Source organism: Heliangelus exortis, chromosome 1 (genome assembly GCF_036169615.1).
Source record: "Heliangelus exortis chromosome 1, bHelExo1.hap1, whole genome shotgun sequence".
In the NCBI taxonomy this organism is placed as follows: Eukaryota; Metazoa; Chordata; class Aves; order Apodiformes; family Trochilidae; genus Heliangelus; species Heliangelus exortis.
The window spans coordinates 65984410-66008547 of NC_092422.1; the positions used below are offsets into that span (position 1 = coordinate 65984410).

General features: G+C 38.1%; 2 protein-coding genes across 2 annotated transcripts in view; one reads left to right on the forward strand and one right to left on the reverse strand.

The window, feature by feature from the left end:
* OCA2 (OCA2 melanosomal transmembrane protein) overlaps positions 1–24138 on the reverse strand; it is a 190400-nt gene that overhangs the window by 73004 nt on the left and 93258 nt on the right. The window contains exons 16-19 of the mRNA XM_071746616.1: positions 15838–15970; positions 5472–5619; positions 3797–3854; positions 2177–2285 (exon numbers count right to left, since the gene is read on the reverse strand). Of these exons, the coding sequence (XP_071602717.1) occupies positions 2177–2285; positions 3797–3854; positions 5472–5619; positions 15838–15970 (448 nt within the window). The remainder of the gene's footprint in view (positions 1–2176; positions 2286–3796; positions 3855–5471; positions 5620–15837; positions 15971–24138) is intronic.
* LOC139797453 (magnesium transporter NIPA2-like) overlaps positions 22856–24138 on the forward strand; it is a 286983-nt gene continuing 285700 nt past the window's right edge. The window contains exon 1 of the mRNA XM_071746672.1: positions 22856–22859. Within this exon, the coding sequence (XP_071602773.1) occupies position 22859 (1 nt within the window). The 5' untranslated portion in view covers positions 22856–22858. The remainder of the gene's footprint in view (positions 22860–24138) is intronic.

The window sequence follows — 24138 nt, forward strand, 5'->3', positions numbered from 1 at the left end:
ACTTTACTCAAGATCAGCTAGTGAATAATAGAACCTTGCACTGACAACCATGCCATTTTTTTTCTATTTCTGTTACTGACATAAAGTAGGACAAAACCCAATCATCTGTTATTAAGTTCTCTTGTATTGACTTCTATCTACTTTGCAGTTTTGAAAGAATATCATAACAGGAACATATACAGCCATTTCTATGTTGCCTATACTGACTGTCTATGGCTTTCAAAAACACTTTTAGATACTGGTTTTAATTCAGGAAATCCTATGGGGGTCAGTGCCCACTAGTCTGACACAGAAAAATAAAGATGAAAATTGATTTTTTAAACTGTTGATGTGAACTCCTTCCATGTGTCCTTAACCTTGGTGACTTCAAACGCCTTCAAGTGTTTTCAATTTCTGCTTCTTTCTACACTTTTACAGTTATAATACATCAGTACACCTTTTAACTTCTTAACAGCCAATCATATTTATTGGCTGCAATTACCCATTTCCATGGCAAATACTCTGGAACAGGGAAGCTCCCACAGCAGTGAGGGCACTGTCAGAAACGATGAGGAAAGTCTGGCTGACATATCCTCTTTCTTAGCCTCACACTGCTCTTGAGTATCAGGACTCCCACTGAATGCCAACAAGGTCTTCCTCAGTGTACCAGCACTGTCAGAGAATTGCTTAGCCCAAACCTTTAACAAGGTCCTGGTCCTCCAGACTGCCCCTTTTATAGGTGCTATTTTACTCCCAGACTATTTTGCAGTCACCCAGATTGTTTTAGGTGAGATAAAATGAATCAAAGTACAGTTCTGGAGACAATTAAGTTCCAACATTATCCCAGGTGGCTTCATGCTCACATCACACTTACCAAAAAATGCAACATATGCCCTCAGCCTCATAACCTTAAAACAACTCTGCTGGGCTACAAAATTGCCTTCCATTTTGCTGGGGACCAAAAAATTAGTTGTCTGCTCTGAGAGGACAAGGTCAGAGCAGTGTGGACACAAGCCATCCTTCATATCTAAGGCCAGGGGATGAGTCCCTGGCACAAATGCATTTACTACATGCAAGGCTGTACCCATTCCAACACATTGCTCCAGACACAGTAGCCCATATCCTCTTACTGGTGCTGGAAGTATGGAACAATGGTGTTTCCCCATCTCCCAGCAGAGAGAACAGCCTTCTGCTACTGGGATCTTTCTAAGCCAGTCCATACACCAGAAGTGTCAGCAGCAAATAAGGAAGGTCTTCTTTACAACTTGATCACCGTGTTACAGCTATAACTAGCTCTATATTGTGCACAAGAAAAATGGATTTCAGTGCAGTATCTGTGTACATTATTATTAATAAATCAATGATTTATTGATTATGTGTTATGCCTCTTCAGGACTATTGCATCTTACAGCCATGGGGATGTACACAGCAAGGAAATTCAGACTGCATAAAAAACCGTAAATCTGAATTTCTGTAACTTTCAAGTCAGCAGCAGCCTTTTGTAGGGCCATGCACAGGTAGACTTAATGCTTGTCCTTCATTTGAGTGGGATCTTTAATTTGGTTCTGCTTTTGGGATATGCAAAGCCTGCCCTTGTGCAGATATACATCAATACAAAAATCCGTGCATATGGATATGCATATTATGGTAGAAAGTATGCATACAGCTACTTAGGTTTCACACGTATATAGATCTTCCTGATTTTATTCTGGGAAATGATTTATTCTAGTGAAAAAGTAATGGAGACTGTTATAAAAAGCTATGAAAAGAGTTTCCTATACTTTAGAAATAATTCCAGACTACTTGTTCAATGGTGTGATTATCTCCTGATCTCAGCAATGCACTTAGGTCATCCACTCATATCTACAGTGCAATAATGCCAGGATCAAATCTGCTCATTCTGTAACGTTTAGCCAGCTTTTTAGTATTCTGAAGTCAGAAAAATGAAGTCCTGTGCATTCTCTGTTATTTGTCCTGGGGTGACTGGGATGTGACTCCAATTTAAAAAGCTGTTCTAAGAAACTGCTGTTCTGATTAACCTGGTGGAATTTCAAGGCCAGAGACATGTGGGGAAGGGCTTTCTGAAAGATCCAGACTGAAAAAAATATTACTGGGAGGGTTTTTGGGAGTCTCTTTTTGTGGGTTTTGGGGATAAGTGTTTCTTTTGCTTAGAAAGAATAAAAACTTTGAAACTTACCAAGATCTAGGTAGATGCCTGGAACAAATGAGTTGAGAAAAAACATAAGAATGACACATCCCAGCACAGTCAGACATTTGATGAGAAGCATTTTATCTGTTATCCTGTGCTGTAGATAGGGAGAAAAAAAATTAGTAACTGAGTTAAAGACAGAGCTATCTATTATGCACAGAGTTCACAAAAGTATTCAGTTTCTGTATAGTATAGTCCCCTTCAGTTTAAAAGGCAGATATATTCAAATTGAAGCATTTAATGCATACCTATTACGAGTATGTGATCTAAGAGATGCAAGTAGCTAGCAGCTGCTGCATACATTCAGCTATATTTGGCTCCCTCATCTCAACTTCATTTACATCATGAAAAGTAGAGCTGACATGCAGTTCCTACTACAGAGGGCACTCCAGACACTCCCTTTGTTGCTCATATCCTTTGAAAACCTATGACCTAACCTAGACATCAGATCTTTCATGCTTCCTGTACAACTCCCATTGACATTCCAAGCCCACAATCTCTGTGCATCTTCTGCACCCCCCTGTCCAGCTCCTGCATCCCTGTGCTGAGCTCCTCATACTCTCAGACCCAGGACTTTCTATCATGACTGCTTCTCTGCTCTGATCTCACTTTCATCACCAATCTGGGGAATCACCTTCCACCAGCCTGAGTCCCTCTCTTGTTTCCAGTCTCTTACATGGTTTAAAACTCTACTAAAGCATGAGTCTCTGTTCTTTAAAAAATGTGGGTTTTATTCAGTGCCTTGGGAAAAAAAGGTGTAAAACAATCACAGAAGGGTTTGGCTTGGATGGGACCCTAAAGATCATTTATTTCCAACCACCTTGCCATGGGCAGGGACACCTCCCACCAGACCAGGTTGCTTAAAGCTCCATCCAACCTGGCCTTGAACACTTCCAAGGAGAGGGCAACCACAAATTTTCTTAAAACATCTGTTTAAAACTTAATAAGAGATCCTGCTGGCTTTGTTCTATTTTGGTGGACGAGATAGATCAGTCATCCCAGTCAAGGACTTGAGCTCCCAAACATAGGCCTGGATTCATTAGTGATGCCAGTGAGGTGGAGCGAATGTGACATTTAGACAACTAAATGTAGGCTAAATTAATCCCACTACAGTTTACATTTCATCCAATCCAGCTTCAGCATAAAAACTTAGGAGGTGTAAATGTGTGCATAGCCAAGACAAGGGGATTTAACAAAGTGGTTTATCCCTGCTTTAATAATAAAGCAGTCATGTCACAGAAAGTGTACCAAGTTAGACTCGGTACCTCAGCAGGGGCTGATTCTATCATCATGCACCACAGTTAGAAACAACCTATTGACACCTTCTGAGTCTTTCTGGCCATGAATTAAAAGTTTAAGAAAATACTGCTGCATTATTTATTGATCCTTTAAATGAGTTTTTTCTAAGGAACAAAAGTATAAAACCTAGAAAACCTTACAGTGTTTCTCAGTCACCTTGTCCGACTGACAAGCCAGCCTGCCTGCCTATTTGCTATCTTTTCTGCTATAATGGGAGTTTTAAAATTTGCATTAGATTCAAAGCACTCTCTCCATACTGAGATATAGGTCCACTTACAAGTATACTGAGATAATGTATCATTTACTTACATTTTTCTGGAGTTCCTGAATATTTGTTTCCCAGTTTTTATCTTCTTGTGAAATTTGCCTGAAAGAAAATGACACCTGCTTTTTTCCAGAGTGAAATTAGAGCTCTGCCAAGAGTGATAGTGCAAATCTCTCTCATCACAAACAGATCACCATTTATAGAGTAATTCATATCTCAAAGGAGTCACGGCCTTCTTACAGCCAGCAGAAAAATTCCCATGAGTATTCACTTAAGGGTCCATTTTTGTACCTTGTTCCACTAGGATACAAACCCTTCAGTTCCTTAAGAGTCCTACAGCCTTGGAAGGAGATAGACTCCAAAGTATGGACCTCAGTATAGCACCCACACTATACAGATGAATTATATAGTTCCCTTAATAGTTTCAGGAGTTGATGGGTGCCCTTCTGGGATAAAAAAAGTGTCCAGTGCTAACATCAACAAGTCAGAACATATATATGTTACATTTGAATTTTATAATGAAGTTTTTAAGATTCAAATAACTTTATTGTATTATCAGCATAGTCAGCCCTCCAGCAAAAAGCCTTTGGGTTTGCAGTTCAGGAATATTGCTGCTAACTCTAATAAATTTTTACACTGCGGCAAAAGTACTGTGCTGGAGGAATGCTGACTTCCAAAATTAAATATACAATTTTTATATCTACTTCAGAACTGTATTCTTCAGAATGTCAGTGCAATAATCTGTTATAATCTGTTAAAAAGGAGGTGATTTTAAGAGCTTTTTTTTTTCCTTTAAGTAACACTATCACTTCATCCAAAGTGCACAGCATCAGCAAAAGTTATGTACACAAAAGTCACCTTAATACTGGAATAGTTTGAGAAATTGTATTTACATGGCCTTGTTCATATTGCTTGTTTTCATGTTTATTAATGAATATTGATCACTTCAATTAATTTTCATAATATTGATCACTGTTATTCTGTCATCAGTTTCCATAGAAGAACAGCTGATTTTGTTAGAACATAAATGAAATAAGATTAGTATTTTTATTCATCCTAGTTTACAAAACTCTTCTTTTCTATACAAAAATGGTTAATTATGTTTGCACTTGGGTTCCCACTGAAGACTTGATTATGAAATAATTTTAAAAGACAGCAATTAATTGGTGACATATTTTTCAGACTCAACACTCCACTGAAGGATACCTGAATTTTTCGGTAAAAAAAAGAAATTCTAGCATTTTACTACACCGAAGCCACTACTGCAGTGGCAATTCTAATGATATATTTCTGACTTCTTAAATCAAAAACTACTTTAAATTGCTAGGCCTTTAAATTTGGGTCATATTGACATATTCTTCAGGCCTTACACATCAGTTTTGTCCTAAAACACTTTTGTCTTTTACTGATGCTGAGGGTGGCTCTTCATATCTGCCCCAACATCCATCTTATCAAGAGAAAAGTAAGAATACAGGTCTCATGGAAGTGAATACTCCTGAAAGCCTTAACTTTCATGTCTGCCTAAAATTACCAGAGTTGAGCCCTTGGCTGCTTGAAGCAAACATAAAGAATACCCCCAATGTTAGTACACCCATGCTGTCATTCCTGGCTGTAGACTAAGAGAAGAAGGAGCTGCCTGCTGGTCCAACTAACTGTTTGTGCATCTTGTCACCACCAACACTTGGAGAGGGCAGGTGGGTAACGCTGGTCCCTGCTCACCTGTGAAATGTCCTCAGCTTTGTCCTCAGGAGCATCTCCAGAGTCAGCACCTTCTGCATCAAGAGGCATTTCACAGCCGTCTCCTCTCTGCTGGCCGGGTTAATGCGCTGGGCTGTCAGTCTCCAAACATAGATCTCATGCTTCAACTCTAAAAAAAAAATGAAAATTGCTTATCTTAAAGAAGGTGTAATGCATATGAAAATGGAGATGCATAAAATGTTCATGTATATTGTGCCTTGGACTCAAAGTTGTTAGAATTATTGGAATCGTTTCCCAACAATTTTCCACTTAGTAAGCTGTCTGCACCATTCATTTTGCAAAGCTGAAGGGAATGTAAAACAAACAGAAGCTTTTCAAAATTTTAAATAAATTAATTTCAAAGCCATTTTCCAAAGAAAGAGAGGTACTGTCTTCAAAGACTTGCAAATGCCTTCCACAAGCTTTAGTGTTACAATCATATCACATTCATTTTTTCATCAGAACATAAACTGCCAATATACATTTTAATATTGCTAACAAGATACTAGTCACTTTGTAGTTAGCAATGTCAGCTACAGTTGTGTATTTAGAATAAACAACATGTTTCTATTCACTCTGCATCATACAAGTCTTAATATCAGGCAAACCTGAAATTTAGCACCTTCTTGGGGAACATAATTTAATAACATCTTAAAGGTTCCCCGACAGGACTTCATTCTTAAGCACTGGAGATCTTCATAAACACAGCTACCTTCACCTGTGTGCAGCCCTAAATGATAACTGATCCTGCATAAGTTCAGATAGACTGATTAGTACTCAAAATCAGTCTCCAAAATCTTGTCAGCATTTGCAGCATTTTTTGATTTATTTTTTTCCAACACTGTCAAAGCCCTTGAGAGTGACTGAAAAGCACATGTTCCTGTTAAGGGAGGACCTTAGATTGAGCACACCAAAAATAAAGCTTTGGATTTTCCAGGAAATCACTGAAAAAACAAAAGCAGAATATTCTGCACAAAAACTTCCTGATGAACCAACACATTTTCTCAGCCTTCTTTTCTTTTCCCCTCAAATTTGATGTTGTCAAAGACAATGTGCCAAGAATTTAAGGCTTTACCTCTTAAGGTCCCTGCACAATCAGCAAATTGTTCTTATCCTGAGAAACAGCTGTAGGAGTCTTTGCACCATGTACATGAAGTATATGCATTATTTATTAAAACAATGTATTCTATAATGAAATAAATATTTAATTACATTTTGATGTATGCAGTAATATTAACATTTACTGCTGCAGATTCTTAGTGGTTCATGATATCTATTATCAAATCAAGTACTAAATGAGTTTCTCTTGCTTTGTGATGAAGTATATGTAATACTAATACAGAGGGATTCATGTAAATATTGACTGTAAGAAGGAAACAGACTTGACAAAACTCAATTATTTAAGAGCAAAAGTAAGGGTGTCAGCACAACTGACCCAAAAAAGTGATCTGAACACCAACTGACTCACATTTGTATGGTTCATGTCTACAGGCAAGCACACATCCATCAAAACATTACTCTGCCTGAATTTTACAGTGGAAGATCAGAAATGGAAATTCATGTTATCTAAAGTCCAATGACTATCCAAGGTTATTAAATAACCAGTGCTCAGCTAAAGCTTTTCTTCCAAGAAGAGATTCATCCCTGAGCCCCGAATAAAGAGGTGCAGAATCTGCCTTCTACTTTCTTTTGTAATACATGTGGTGATCCTTGCCAGGAGCATAATCTGACACTAAATTATATTAAAACTTGGATAGATCCTGCTTATCAAAGGTTCCACGTGACTTTACAGATACCCTGTCCTGGCCATCATTTACTTTTCCAGGCACATGGAAACACATCATCAGTGACCTTTCATGCTCTTCCAGAACATAAACAAGAAAGTGACAAAGATTTAGGCCACGTCTGATCTGCTCACCACAGAATGATGGGAGCTGTGCAAAACTCCCTTATTTTAAATCTCATGAATTGTGGTATTTTTTGCTTCAACATTTGGGAAGACTGAATTTTAAGTCTTCAGTTTTATAAGAACTATAAATAGCAACACCTGAAAAGAGCTAGTCTGCTTCATCTCCTCACTTTCTGGTCCATGGGACAATAAGATATTTCAATTGGCAGCTTTAGTCTCATAACATCCACTTTAAAATTGGTCCAAAACTGAGAGCTGAGAAATTGTTCCTTCCCACATAGATTAGCTGGACCAGACCAAAAAAAGCTGAAAAGTGCCTTTCTTGCACAGTATTCTAGGCAACATCCCAGGCAATTTTTTTTTTTTCTTTGAAAAAGTCTCCTCACCCCTTTGGGTTGAAATAAATACATCTGTGATCCTCCATGATGCCCTAGCCTGAATAAGTTAGAAACTTTTGTATTTAATTTAAGCAGGTGAAGGGGGAAAACCCTCGGTATGTGAACAGTCCTTTCGGTATTGTTTTCTCATGCAAATTGCAAGTGACTTGGACTAAAGTTTTGAAACTGAGGCTCATCAACAGTTCAAGAGAAAATGTGTTGGTTTTTTTTCATTCAGCAAATGCTCTTGAAGCATGATTATCTAGTTTGTTATCCTGCTTTCTGATAGCTTGTCTTTGCTGCAATACCCTTTCTATTCATATCTGCTCATCCTGCCATGGCATTTCTCCTCCTTCTTTACAAATTGAATTTTACTAAGGGTTTTATTGATGGAGGGATGTGAAATAAGTCACCATTCAACCGAGATGGAGATCTCCAACAGGTAACTTCATACAAAGCATTTTTATCTCCTTTCCTTCAGAAAGGGACAGCTAGCATGACTGTATTTGGTTAGCCTCAATGATCCTAAAGGTCTAACCAAAAAGATTCTATGATCTGTGCCACAAGCAAATCCACAGGGCAGAGAGCACTACCATTTGCATTGCACATCACTGTCCCACCTCTGAAGAGTTGTGGGGTAACATTCAGGTTCAGCAAGGTCAGCCTGATGCCTTCTGGTCTATGTTAAAAAATATACAGGTTTTGATCTTTCCTCTATGTACAGCAAGTGCCTGCTTGCTTCTTCAGTCATTAGTTTTCTAAACATCCCAGGGATGCAGACCTCCAACATCCCGTGGAACTCGCTTCAGAGTAAAATGTCCTTTGGTAATCAGAACAATTGAAACATCTTTTATACTGCAGCTTCTGTTGCAGTCATAATTTGTGAAGAGGTTTTCTAGGTCATCCCACAGTATGTTTTTCCTATTTCTCTTTCCTGCACACATACTGTAAGAGCCCATTAGTGGCACTAGGTGATACACATCTATTCTTCCCCCTCCCAGCTCCCCCCAGGGAAGTCCATTCTCAAAAAGACAGAGTAATTTTTTGTTTAGTTCTAAGATCAAATAAAGGATCAGTAAACATGTAAACCCTACATTGCTAATCTGTTCTGGCTTTGTCATTTATCACATTATACCATGGACAACACAGATACAGTGTCCTGGACCCATTAAATTCAACAGTTTCAGCTACTGACCTGAGCTCTGACATTTTAGAATACATTTTCTGCAATTTAGAAAACATTATGCTTCATTTAAAAGTGCATATTCTTTCTGCAATTTGACAATGAATTGTCAAATTGATTTTTACTAAGAGTAATCACACATCCCCTCCCACCCAACTGCCAATAACAAAGAAGACATCCTCAAAACATGAATGCAATTAATTTCCAGCCCCAGAATCTGAAGAGGCCAGACTTACTAGTTAATGATGCTCAGAAAAGCAAGACCAGCTTTGATGAGATTATAACAATTATCATAAAATGGCAATTTTTAACTTGAAAGTGCACTCAATTTTTGCAAGCAACACAGATTTGCACTGTTGGGCTGTGACTAACAACATGCAAAGCATGTTTTTCTGAATGTGGTTGGGCTTTTTTTCTCCATACACTATTGCAGCTTAACTTTGTCAGCAAAGAAATTATTTTCTTAGGTAACTTCTCAGAACAGAAGACTTCTTTTAGATGTTAACTGAAAAACAAATTAAGTACCATGCATTGTATCTTAATCCAGTAATCATAATATCTATAACTTTTAGCAATTTTTAAAATCCCTGATATTAGGTAATTAATCTTCTAAGCACCATTAGACAGTAAGTCATCACAGAAACTAAGTCAGAAAAGTGAAACCTAAGTGTAGAAAGAATTCAAGGTGAGGGATACTGCAGCTCAACACCTTATCCCTCTCTCCTAGGAGACAAGCATAAGACTCTAATACTGAAAAAAAAATTACTGAAATGTCCTTGTCTTTATTTCTTTGAATAAATACAGTGCAGTTAATCAGTTGTGGAAAAAAAGGTGAGCAGGGGCATAAATGTTGCAGGGTCTTCAAAACTGCAACAAAGCACACTTTGCCTTATTCAGCTGAATGCTTGCAAAGGAATGCAGAAAATCTGCACAGTGTTGCATAAAGCAATACAGAGCATTTATATAAGCTCTTTGACTCAAAGTCTGACAGCTGGGGCCCCATTTGGTCACTGAGGCACCTAATTCCAGTTCACATGCCCAGCATGGAACTGACTCCACGGCAAGAGATTCACAGGACATCCTTATCCTGTCAGCAAAGCATCTGGAACCAAGGCAGAAAACTCATGTGGTACCACACACTTAAGTCACTTCCCAGAAGTTTTCTTCTGTGCAAGCTGGCACAGGATGAAGCAGCCCCAGGAGTCAGGCTATTCAGAAAGCTGAAAATTCAGGGCTGCATCAAAAGAAGTGTGGCCAGTAGGTCGAGGGAGGTGATTCTCCCCCTCTACTCTGCTCTCATGAGACCCCATTTGAAGTACTGTGTCCAGTTCTGGAGCCCTCAGCACAGGAAGAACATAGAACTCTCAGATCTAGTCCAGAGGAGGGCCACAAAGATGATTAGAGGGCTGGAGCACCCCTCCTATGAAGACAGGCTGAGAAAGTTGGGGTTAATCAGCCTGGAAAGTTCTAGGAAGATGTTGTAGAGGCCTTCCAGTATCTGAAGGGCACTTACAGGAGAACTGTGGTAGGGACTTTTACAAAGACATGTGATAATAAGACAAAGGATACTGGCTTTAAACTGGAAAAGGATAGATTTAGGTTAGACTTTGGAAAGAAAGTCTTCATTATGAAGCTGGTGAGATACAGGGACTGCTTGCCCAGAGAAGTTGTAGATGTCCCCTCCATGGAAGTGTACAAGGCCAGGTTGGATAGGACTTTGAGCAGCCTGGTCTAGTGGGAGATGCCCCTAATTCCCCCTCATCCTCTCATTACATGCCCTTGTGAAAAGGCCCTCCTCAGCATCCCTTCAGATTCCCTTTAGGTATTGAAAGGCCACAGTAAGGTTCTACCTGAAGCCTTCTATTCTCCAGGCTTGAACAGCCCTAACTCTAGGACAGTAGAGTGCAGTGCATAGTGCAAAACTGCCATCTAGACTGATCTTAAAGTTGCAGGCTTGAAAAGATCTTGAATTATCTTTTCTTTTGAAATTACTCTGAGCATAATCTACCTGCTAGTTTTCCCATCTGAGCCAGCTTTCAAGGGAGGACAGCCCACTACTTTCAAGTTACATTAAATGACCAATAGTGCTTTGCCAGCAACTAGGGAAGTACCTACTTTGGTACAGAAACACCTCAGGACTGAGATTTACCAATGTACTCAATTCATCTAGGTACATGAAATACTAGCAAGAACTGTTCCTATGGTTACAATTATGCTATTAACTGAAATAGGGCTAAGGACTGTTCTCTGACCCCAAACAGAGCATGTAGCTGTACTGAAGGTACATAAAGCCATACCCTGAGTCCCCTCTGGACCTCTGCAGTGTCCTTGTGGCCTCGGACATTATTATTATTTTATGTTGGGTTTGTTTCTGTTCAAAGGATCTGAAACAGCATTGTCTTACAAATCATCACAGTAGTTCTACCCCAGGATTAAACCAAAAGGTTGTACATCACATTGCAGGGCATTGTGTGAGGGCACACACCCCTATTAGAGGATGCAGAGGTCACCCAGACATCCTATGTGCTAAGAAAACAACAAAGCTGTTAACCCTTTAACCACATTCACCTGCTCTGGGGCCAGTTCCCTCAGGCAGGCATCTCAGAGATGCAGCAAGCAAAGGGTTCACATGGACAGAATGATAATGTCAGCACTGCCTGAGCTATACTTGGTGTTCAGCTAGGATTACAATTGGTGATGCCTGTGCTTGGCCAGTTGAGCAGAGCATGAAGTACTATAGCAGACATTAGTAGGCTCTATGGGACACAGAGGGAGAAGCTCTCCAGTCACTGAGTGCTAAATTAGTTTTTCAGATTTGTCTTGACTTTCTTGACCTTCACCTTAGCTGTGTCATTCTTTGGACATTTTCACACAAAATGAGGCCTGACATGAACAACACTCATTTTAAGTCCAGGAACACAACCAGCACAGTCCTGTCAAATGCACATGTCAGACAACCCCTCATTTATCACTGCCCTACTTCTTTCCTCTCCTACATCTTCTACCTTTTCACAGCCACTTTTGTACCTCTTCTTTCCTCTCCTCCATTCCCTCTTAGAGAGGCAGCTGCAAAGCTCCACATGGAAGAGTGAAACAGATTTGCTCACTCATCTGGTTATCACATTTCACGTTATGGGAAACAGCACTGTATTTTTCACACATTAAGCACTTTACACACGACTACAATTAATTAGAAAATTCCTTCTGTTGTAGACTTCACATACTGACTCTCATACTACTATGGCAGTATTTTCCCAGCTGCTGCAGGCAGTGAGATACACCAGAAGAAATAACGTGCTCTCCCCTCTCCTGCTTCAGCCACGGGTCTGTCTTCTAGCCAGTGACACTCTCAGAAACTGGAGGAAGCAACAAAAGAGAAATGGAGAGCTGGCACCAAATCAAGTGTAGTGCTAAGAGAGAGCTTTTCCTCTTCGGCAAAAATGGTAGCAATGATGCTTGTCACTAAATCCCATGCCACCCACTGTCCTGCAGATAGTGACCTTCCCAAACACTGAGGTCCACATCTTCACACAGCTTGGTAGCTGAGGCATACCAGTGCCTAAATAATGTGTTGTGAACCTTTACAGGAAGTTAAAACTTCAGTTTCAAGTTTAGGGCTGGAAAACAGAAAGTTTAGTTCCTCTTACACTCAAGTTACTATTTCCCCATACGTATTGTGTTGGGAAAGCATATATATATATATACTTTTTAAATTTTCTCATGGTACTATTAAGATCCTAGCATCTCCTGCACCACACAGAACAAGGCACAAATTTATCAGCTGAAAGTCACACTCAAAATAGCCTTCATTCTTTAAAAAAATGTACTGTCATAACTGAGTTCTTTAGATTATTTTTTCTTTTATAGATAGTGATTACTGGGGAAGGAACATGTGTTTTTTCTGTTGTACAGGTGCTACATCTCAGTCTGAAAGCCATCTATTTAAAGACACTGGTAACACACAGCATTAGAATTAACCTGCCAGTGTATCAGCAGAGTAACATTGCTGTCTGTTCTTAAAAATAGTGTTTATCTATTCTCAACAACCCATGTAGCCCAAAGCAACAGAAAAAATCTTAAAGCACATGGCATAAAATGAAAAAATGCTGGGGAGAATGATACACTGATTATGTCTCGCATGTCTTATTTAATTGCTAATTGGGGGCAGGCTGAGGGAAGGCTGGTATTTAGTTGATTAAAACAGCTCCTTCAAACAAGCTATTTGAAGCTATCATAGATTCATTTCAAGGCAGAAGGAACCCTGAAATCACCTTGGAGCAAACAGCTACTTTCTAATGGAGTTGTGTTGGTCACTTTCTCTTCCCTTTCCACTGAAAATCTCAATAGAAGGAGCAATGCTTTAGCATGTGCTCTAATTGAACAGCTACTGATTAGCTTCACAGCAACAGAGGCACAGCTGATTATAAGAGAGAGCATGGTATACTGATTAGGAGATGGCTGTATCTGAACACACTAAATTGCAGGGAACAAAGATTACTGAGAGATGAATTGAAGGAATCGTGGTAGCCTCTACTGTAGTGTTTCACTGGCAAAAATATTGTGTCAGTGAATAAAGTGTCCTATTCAAAGTGATCACAAAGGTGTCAGCATACTTGACTTATTAAAAGTCAAAAATATATGCCTTAAAAGTTTACTTAAAAGTTACAATTCTATTTTCTAAATGTATATTCACAAATAATGCTGTTATATCAGGATCAAAATTGATCACACTTCATAGGATGCATTTTATGACTGTTTATTTATAATTTATTTCAAGATACCTTGCAAGCTGTCACTTCTAGAGATTACTTAAGTATATAAAAATTATATAAATATATATATATATATATAAAAATTCTGGTTATTTATGGAAAAGTCCATGAAGATGTGACTTTTATTAGAAAATACGAAATTAACAAAAGCAAATTAGTTCTGTTTGAATAAGGAAGTTGGGAAGTTAGAAAAAAATGCTGAATACCAAAGATTTAATAATATACTTCCAGGAAACAAAGAAAATTTATTTTTCATAACAATGCAATGGTTCCTTTCCCAGGGATGATCTCTTCCACAAAGCATTCTCATTCTTGAGCCCTGTATAGAACAGGCAGGGACCTGCTCTGTATTTAGCATTTTGATACAGAATCACAGGACAGTTTGGGTTGGAAGGGACCTTTTAAAGGTCACCTAGTCCAACACTCCTGAAGAGAGTTGGAACACCTTCAGTTTGATCAGATTGCTCAGAGCCCTGACCAGCCTTACCCTGAATGTTACCAGGGATGGGGCTTCTAGTGTAAATCTACCTCCTTTTATTTTAAATTTATTAGCCTTTGTTCTATCACTACAGGGCCTGCTACAAAGCTTGTCCCCATCTTTCTTATAAGTTCCCATTAAGTACTGGAAGGCCTTTCTCTAAAGTAATTCCTAGCACCCAAGATAAAATTCTACTTATTTGAATGAAATCCGATGTAGTGTAAACTGAGGTGAGCTACAAGTGTCCTATCTTTTTTTTGTATATTGGGAAATAAAGTCTTTTCTTTCTTTGACCCTTTGAAGTATATAGTCAATAGATTTATTTGCCAGGTAAGGAAGACTGCTTGTTTCACCTTTCATGGTACAAAAAGGTAGAAAATGAAGATTCTTCATTGCTTTCTAGAAAATTCATTTTACATAAATGAGTTATTCAGCATGAAGATCTCTACCACTGAACTAATCTTCTTGGACTCCCCTTATACTGAAAAGAGAAAAATTTGGGAGGGGAGGGTGCAATATATCTGTTCTGCTTTAGACAGCTACATTAGTCTTTAGAAGTGTTTATCTTTCTCCTCAGATTAAAAATGGAGCCAAGCTAAATCAACTGTAACAAAAGTTTTCCTCCATGTTGCTAAACAGACCCCTCACACACAGGTTCAGAGACGTTGTACAGCACATGAAAACATCTGTTTCACAGTCAGTAGATGCCTGGATCCTACGAATTCTGCAGCCAAAAGTGAAAAAATCATCACTCCCAGGGAAGAACTAGTTATATTCAGCTATCTTTTTACACAGCTTGCTAAAAAAAAAAAATTATACTTAGTGAACTCTTTCTTACCTTGCAAAGAAATTGTGAACATTTGGGGGTTATTATTGTTTCACCAAAGAGAAGCCTGAGAACAATAATGAAAACTTCAAAACAACTGAAGAGAAAGGCATAGAAACTCAAAGACATAGGGACCAACATACCCAAACAGCCACTTAAACATCTTTACTAAGACTTTTAAAAACTACCAAAATGAAAAATCTAAAAAAAAAGGACATAGATTTAGTCCTACTGAATTGTAGAAAATATACACCAGGGAAATTTAGGGTTGGAAGAGCCACAGGGGCAATCTAGAAAGCACCTGGAAAGTTCTCCTCTTGATGAAATGTGTTTCACTGACCACAGTCCAAGAAAAGATTGCTAGGAAAATCCAGTGGAAGAAAACCAACTGTGAGAGAATGCATTAGTGCACTATACCTGACATGAAGAAAACCTGGGATATTTCTAAAGGCAAGTTATGACCTCAGCACCTGACACAGATATTATCTGCTGTGATACAGAAAACTCTGATATTCAAGCCTATGGCTAAGAAAGTTGCAAAATATGCCTATAAATTTTGAAAAATACTGAATAATTAATGCCAACACTTCAGCCTTACCACCAGAAAAACATCCATTTCTAAAAGTCAGAATATATCACAACTAAAAAGAAAATATAAATGAGTAGTTAAAAAAAAATATCAGAGACTGAAGGAGAGTGGTCACTTCCACATTGAGGACAGCATTGCAGTAAGAACTGTTCAGTTTCTATTTAGCATATATTCAATGTAGTGACAATAAAAATTATGTCCTGCTAATACTTACCAACAATTTCACTTGGCTCCTTATTGTAAAGTTTTTTGTTCCAGTAAAGTAGTCTGAGAAAAGGAAAGGAGACCAGAACAACAAGGCAGATTCCAACAAACATATGCCCTGTGAAGGCTGCAAAATCCAATCCCTGGGAATAAAAATGAGAACTTAAGTTAAAAATCTGTTATTGTCTATATTACCTAGAGGGAAAATTATTCAACTATATCTACTTGAGCAATCAATAATAAATATAAATCAAAAAAGTAAGTTCCCAGTACAGCACATGCCATATTTCATCTGTTTCAAGGAGATAAGCCACATTACAATTTATTTCAGAAAACTTAAAAACAACATTAAATGTTATTTTAAAATACATTTATTCTTCCTCACACGGACAGAAGAAACTCAAACCAAACTGAACCATTAACTTTTGTTTTCATCACTTAAATAACTGCAAATTGTTTTTAAATCACACTGAATTACATGAAGTTTCAAATTTTAGTGCATAGCTTTTTTTTTTAAATTTATGACAACTTGGATTTTTACAATTACATTATCTGAACTGGAATTTAATATAATTTTAAAGTATTCTTTTACAATGAAAATATTATCTATATCATCATTGTTTATTTTTCTGCCTGCTTAAAAATGCACACATCTCTTTCTATTTTGCTTAATGAAACCATTGAATTAAGAGGTTTCCAAAAAGGTTAGGCAGAACATATTAAAAAGCTACTATTTAAAGCAATAAGAATGAATAGTGAGAACCCACCCTAAAGCTTTGAAGTTAACCATATTTTGTGTAGGATATGTGACTAGATGACCAGGGCACCTTTCAACTGAATCATTCCATGATTCCATACTGCACACAAAGTTTAACCTTTGGGCTGAAAGCATTTCTGAAGCAGTCATTACTATGCTGTCCAAAAGAAGTTGTACATGAGGCTCTAAGAGGGATCACATCCAAGTATTCTGCTAGCAAGACCCTGTCTTATATCCCTAGAATAGAGGTTGTCTGAAGTGATGAACCCAGCAGAGCACCTCTGAGACACTTGGAAGGAAGCATGATCCAAGCTCCAGATAGCTCAGATTGTCCAAGCTGAATTTTCAGACCACTCACTGGTTTCCCAGTGAATTTAGAAAGTCATTGAATCTCCCTGTGCCATACCTCTATATATATGTATACTGATTTGCCATCTAGCAATTAACTGTGTACTACCTATAGACCCTTCTTTAATGCCAATATAAATTTAAAAAAGCTTCCCATACAACATCAGCTAACATAATGTCCTTGTGCATTAAGACTGCTAGGGGATTTCTACCTTAAATGTGCTTTCTTCTGTATTGTTTCCTCCTACAGTAATTTATGTGGAAATGTTGCAGCTGAAATGTCTCTAGATCAAGAAATGGGAAAAAAATGTTTCTTTTTTGCACCACAGGGCATAATAAAAAGACACATGACACAAGAAATTTATTAAAGTCATAAAGAACTTTTGTAGCCTGATAAAGATTAGTGCTCTTTTGCAAAAAATCCATAGTTTGTGGAGAGTTAAATAAATCTCAACACATAAATATGCAGACCTAGGCTTAGAACTTGATCCTATAAAAAATACAGGTCTCAGCTTCATGAGAGAAAGAAAATCCTTCTGATTGTTATTTTATAGGTAATTTCTTGTCTCCTATACTTTGCAGCCACTAAAAAGTGAGACAGTGTATACCTGTTCATTCGCTTGCCTTTCCTAATAATTCAGCTACTGCCATTTCATTTATGAAAGTAAAAAGAAGACTCTTCAGGAATTGGAATAACGTTATTTTAAGAATGGGACAGAAAAACATCATACCACAAAGGAAAATAATATACTTTCCTTCAGGTTGCCTACATAATAGGTCAGAAAGTCAAATGTCTGACATCTCTGAAATCATTGCTTGTAACAGCTGTCCCCAAAGTATATAAAGCCCATATTCCCCATGTGTATTTCTTTAATTACAGACATCTATAATTGACAATCAGTCTGATCTATATATGGATTGCCTCTAAGATTATAGCAAAAAAGACAAATCAAAGAATTCTGGCCAGAAAAATCAGAACTCCTAAAAGCAGAACTCAAATATTGACAATGTGCCATTAAACAGTTCAGAAGGTATGAAAAATAAGTGTTGAGTTTTGTGTGGTGTCCAAAATTGCCTAAGGAGAGGTAGGAAACTGGAAGGAAGTAAGCTGTAAACATAACAAAACTAAAGCAGCCAAAATAGCAGCCCCTAAATTTGACTGTGGGAAAAAAATTATCTTCTGAAAATTACTGGGAAATAGCTAGTTGAGGAGCAATAAAGTTATAAGGGGTGGTCTGTATATACTCAACCCAGAACTACCATAACCAGAAAAATTACTTTAGTATCCAAACTAGTCTTAAATAGCGCACTGGGTGAAAATTTTTAGTGTTGCAGCAGTGTGTCCATGTCATGAAGAAGGATGCCAGCTACCAGGCAGCGTATGCCACTAGAAATTCTCTGCAGAGATACTCAGGCATAAAGATATTTGCTAACATAGGAAATAAAAATTAAAAAAAAAAAAAAAAATAGAAACATGAACAATCCTTTGAAACTCTCTTAATATGTTATGTGTTCAGCATATATTACTGGAATGTGCAAATAAGTAGAAAGATTTACAAGTTACTTGCTTCTACATTCTGAATATCACAACAAGTTCAGAGCAGAACAATTGTGCTTTGTAACTGAACTGCCACAATGAGAAGCTTCTCAAAAAGAAATCCACAAAATTAATTTCTCTTTTAAAAGAAAAATATCTACCTAGTAGGCAAACTGAAATGCTGAGGTTAAGAAGGAAGTCTGAGGTCTGACTGACAGCTAAAAGGAATTTAAGAAAGATGCAGATCACAGTACTCTTAAAAAAAAAAATTGGATTAACATTCAGGATATAAGAGCTGACACAGATGAGACTTAAAACCCATTTGAAAATGCCATCACAAGGGAAAAAAAAATATCTACTAGATTTTTGGTATCCTTTGTAAGAGCTTACCCAAACTTTTCAAAGAGAGTAACTGGGCTGAGATTCAGGATTTTGTTAAACTTCGTAATATCACTCCATTGATCTTTCTTATCTCTGAGATCCCTGAGGAAAATGATAACTCTGCTGTGACTGCAGAACAGCTTTCCAGTTCAGTAGGAACAAATTGTTTCCTAACATGGGGCACGCTTATTTCAGCTTGCATGAAAGTATTGCCAGTGATAGGATTCAAATCTCTTCCCATCCCTCACTCACAGCCTTCCTCTCTATTTTGTCCTTGCATTGATCCCCAAGAAGCAGTGAGTGAAATGAATCCTGATGCTAACCAGCCTCTTCAGCTCATACCCTGTAGCCATGAGGAGGATGAGGACTCCAAGTGCACTCCTTTTTGTGGCTCTCAGTGAAAAACAGACCACTCCCCACACTGATGCTTTGGCCTGGGCTTAGTCCCAGCTTCTCTGCAACACATGGAATGTGCTTTCAGGGAAGGTGCAGGGACACTTCACACCTGACACTGCTGGTTATCTAGCAGCCAACTGGCACCCTCTGGAGAACTTTTAATGTCTTGAAAGGATTTACATTGTAGAACAGATACAAATGGTGCAGCAGACGATGGAGGCTCAGTTACTTCCATCAGTGGCTCCTGCTCCCTTTCCCACACCCTAGAAAGGGAAAGGCAACATCTCCAAAGAGCCTAAATTCATGCCCTGTGTGGCTGTGGATTACACATCCAATACCTCCTGGGTCCTCTGCACTGCTGGGGCCAGGATTCAGCATTGTAAAACCACTGAAATGCTCCACATGTTTGCTGCAATATAACAAAATGTCACTTTCTGAAATTTTTTAGTTTTCTTTCGAAATAGACTGAAATAGAATTGACATGCACAGGAGACAAGAAATACTTTTCTTCCAGGAGATTTCAATCCACCAGATAAATGCAATACATGTCTCAAATGTCCCTTACTTGAGGCTATGCTGATTATGTTATGTTTGTCCCATTCCCCAGCCAACAGAAAATCTAAAGATTTTGTTTTAGCAAAACAACAGCCTAAAGCTTCCACTGCATACAGATTCAAAGCTGAAATAGAACAGGGATCTTTCCTTGGTTTATAGTTCTAAATGCAAACTAAATACATCCATTTCATATCAGGATGAAGTCTCATACTCTTCCTAAAATACTAATTTTCTGTCATAAAAAAATTTATTTTATTCACTGCTTTTGGAGTGATTCAGACTTTTTCAACAAAAATCTGCCATCAGCAAAGAGAAAGCAAAAAAAGTACAGCGAGGTGCTAGACAGGAACGCCCTTTACTTCATGGTTTAAAATTAATAAAATGAGGAAGAGCAAGAGCAATTTATTATTTCTATACTGGTTTAAACATCCCTTCTGGATGAGCAACTAAGATCTATCTTGTCTCAGAAAGAACTGTGCACGATGTTACTGCACCAGCCAGACATCACTGATAGTCTAATACAGGTACATAAAAATAATCCTTATCTGAGACACTGGCAACCCCTTTTTTTTTTTGTTTGTTTGTTTTACACCATACCCTTTAATGATTACTACATGCAGAAATAGAAAAGCTATAAACCCATATATTTTTATTTCAATATCCTTTACCCAGGGTTTCCTTTTGTTCTTGAGAAAAGGTGTCAATGAAACATCGACAGAAAGGGCAGGAGTTTAACAAACTGACCTTGCTTTCAGCAAACTTAACAAAAATACCCTAGTAAACTATGACAATCCATTTCACAATCCACCAGTGCTTGAAGTAATTTTATAGATTCTTATATAGGATTTTTTCTCTTCCACTTTTCAGAATTATCTGCTTTTATTCACAATTTTTCATAGCACCATTTTTCATAAAATAAAACCAATCAATATCACACCGTGCAAAATTTCAGCATAAAGGCCAAAAGTCTCCAAAAGTCAGAGCAGGGTAGCCTGAGGGCTGTCCATTTTCAAGAGAATTCCTAATAAGTGGCAGGAAAAACTATGGCTTGGATGCTGAAAACCCAAAATCCTCAGCAAGCATCAGATTAACAGTACAAGCTATACTATATGCTAAAACAGTAAATATGAGGATATAATAAAAAAACCTAAAACTGACTTTGTTCTTATTGTTACTTCTTTTAGACAGACTAAGGCTGGATACACAAGTGCTCACTATGTTCACAACATGATTTTGCTCTGAAGACCTATTTACCACCCATTCTCTAAAGATCTTATAATCACATCTTAAGTTCAGAGCACAAACAACTTTTGATTTTTAAGGGATGACTGTAGATACTTGTGAAGTTCCCAGCTATAGAGGATCTTTCTGAAAGTTCAGCCTGAGAACCGTGACCGTTTCAATTGTCCAAACAAAAAAAGAGGAGTTGCCAAAGGCCAAAGCACATGTGTCTCCAAGGCAAGAATATACTTTTGCTAGCAATGGCTTCTCAGTAGCAGTACTCTGAAGGTAATAAAAGATTTTTTTTTAAGTTTAGTAATTACTGAATGAGTTTTCCATTTGCTCTTGATAAAAACTCTTCTTTTCCTTCCCTAGGATCACAATATAAATGCTATTTTGTGAAACTACTTCCAACCCCAACTAAGAACAAGCAAGAATACAAATCTTCCTCCCGTATTATGCAAATGTTCCACTAATTCCAAGCATGATGGTAGGGAAAATGTCAGTACTATAAATTATCCAGTGCTACAAAGAAAAAGTCCTTTTGACATCCAGTTGTATCTCAAGACAAATGAACAGACTTATCCCTACATTTTAATGAGTGAGCTGTACAGAAAGCTTATTTATTAAAACATGCTATAAATAAAATATTCTTAATACGACATGAGCTTTCCCCAGAACCTAGGGAGAAAAATCTCTCCAGCACTACTGTAAACAAAAAGTAAAGCATTTCTAACAGCATAACCCAATAAAAGCACACAAAGTAACAATGCTGCACTTTACTTTGTGTTGAGTTAAAAACCAAGGTTTCCTAAGAAACTATAAATTTGCAGTGTCTTACTAGGCCGCTTTTAAAGGCTGACACAAAACAGTAAAGGTTCAGGAAGATTGGTAAAATTCTCCTCCTGATGCTATCAAATAAAATAGAAAATCCAATCACCTACATAGTGAAACACCCTATTCAGCCTCCCACAGGGGCATTTCTCCAAGGTCTCCTGTATTTAATACAGAAAAGTAACACTGAAAAAGAAGTGCTAGTAGATGAAAAGGGGGAATTTTAATCACAATACCAAGAAGACTTCCTAGAATGACAAAAACATGACCACAATGCTAAAAAGAGTTAAAAAAAAAAATAATCTGCACATTAGACATAAAAATAAAAATTAGACATAAAATTAATAGACATAATTAGACATAAAAATAAAAAATGTAGTACATGAAATGCCATTTTCAAAATGCCAAGAATTTTTACTTTTTACCCTTTAAATAAATGAATAAATAAATTTTACTTGGTAAAAACATTGTAGATATCCCATGCATATTAGACGCAGGCTTGGGGTTGATCACATAACCCTTTCTCACAGCAGCCTTTGCTAGAAATAATTTCAGAAATAAGATAATAATTTTTGTCTTCTGAATAGAAGAGATCATGCTAGAGCAGGTGGAATAAATCAGGATCTGAGCTAGTATTTCAACAGTGCAGAATGTAAGAGGCCTGATGGTTCAGCTTAGTCCCTTCCCTCACTCTCGGCTGTGCCCAGTTACTGCTCCCAGCTCTCTCCCAGCAGAATCTCCTTTAGAGGGGAAGAGCCCTAAGCAGGGAGGACAAAAGTCACTTCATGCCCCTCAGCCTCAGAGCCAAGGATAGTCTTTAAGCTTATTTTATTTCTATATAGAGAGAGAGATAACATGAGAATACAGGAAAGAAGAAACACAAGTCCCATGATCATGCGTTGCATCAGATCTATTTTATAACGCCCTTATTTCTGTGATGCAAAAAATAATCTGAAAATAATACAGGTTGAAAACATTTGGAAAGTTTTTGTGCTTCTTTCAAATATATAATTGGATATTATATCACATTTGTTAGGGTATTTATAGATCTGAGTCCTCCTAAAATTATCAATATCTCATTGAAGAGAACTATAAAACTGTTTCCTTTCCATGTGATTGCTTAATTACTTCCCATGTTTACAGCCACTTCGAAAGGTTCTACAGAGATGATGAGTTTGAGCATTTAGGAAAATGCCTGCATGGCAGGTGTTATTATCCTCTTTCAGAAAAGAAGTTTTAAATAATTGCACAGATTTTGTATTTCAAATGTTGAAATTTAGCTATCAAATCCTCAGCCAGGAATATTACAGAGTCTCCAGTTATCATCCAAACAAACTAATCGCAGCGCATTCAAATATTTTGAAGGGAAATGTTCAATTTATTAAATACTATAAATTTTTGACAGTGGACAGTATTTAGTTAATTTGGGTCTATTCAGTTAATTAGACGACACCCCCTTTTGGCACAAGAATAGAAACATAATAGATAAAACATAATTTTCACACTAGCCCATTGAATTCCTTTAAATTTTTTTGGGGTGAGGGGGTGTTAATCACACCTGGCCAAAACAGGCAACACATGCCTGGTGGCTCTACAGACTTCCCTGTGACATTACTCCCCTTCCATGGTGCTGTCAGTGGGGGTGGTGCAGGGACAGAAGGAGAGCAGAGCTCCTCATCTGGGGTGGGCTGCCTCCTGCATCCTGACTGCCTCCCTCCTGCCCCAAGGGCAGCAGAGACAGCTGATGCCCCAAGCATCACCTGGAAGCACAGTGTCGGGGGCAGAAGCAGGACCTGATGCCCACTTGCTGTTCAGGGCTGGCAGGGACAGCTGAAAGCATGGAAATTCCAGGAAACACCAGCTCCACACAGGAAATGAAGGCTGAAAATGTGAACACCCTCCAGCAGTGGCTCTGCTCACCCAGAGGGCTGGGAGGAGATTATAGAATGGTGGGACTGGAACAGTTCTGATGTCTCTGGACTCCTGCAGTCCCACCCTTCACTGTCCATCATTGACTTCCCTTTGGCACTAGTCATACAGTAAAATGAAATTATTTTATCTATAAATAGAAGAGCCAAGTGCTGGAAGTCAAAATCTGTCAGTGAAGCCTGGGGATATCAAACTGTTGGCAGGAGGTGGGAGCCAGATGCAGCCCATGCTGCATGGGAGGAGCCCCCGCTCTCCTCTGCCACTTCTCACCCTCCTGGGCTGCAGCTGAAGGACAAAATCTTTGCCTGTAGCAGAGGTGAATAGGACATAAGTCTACAGGGAAAACACAGCCT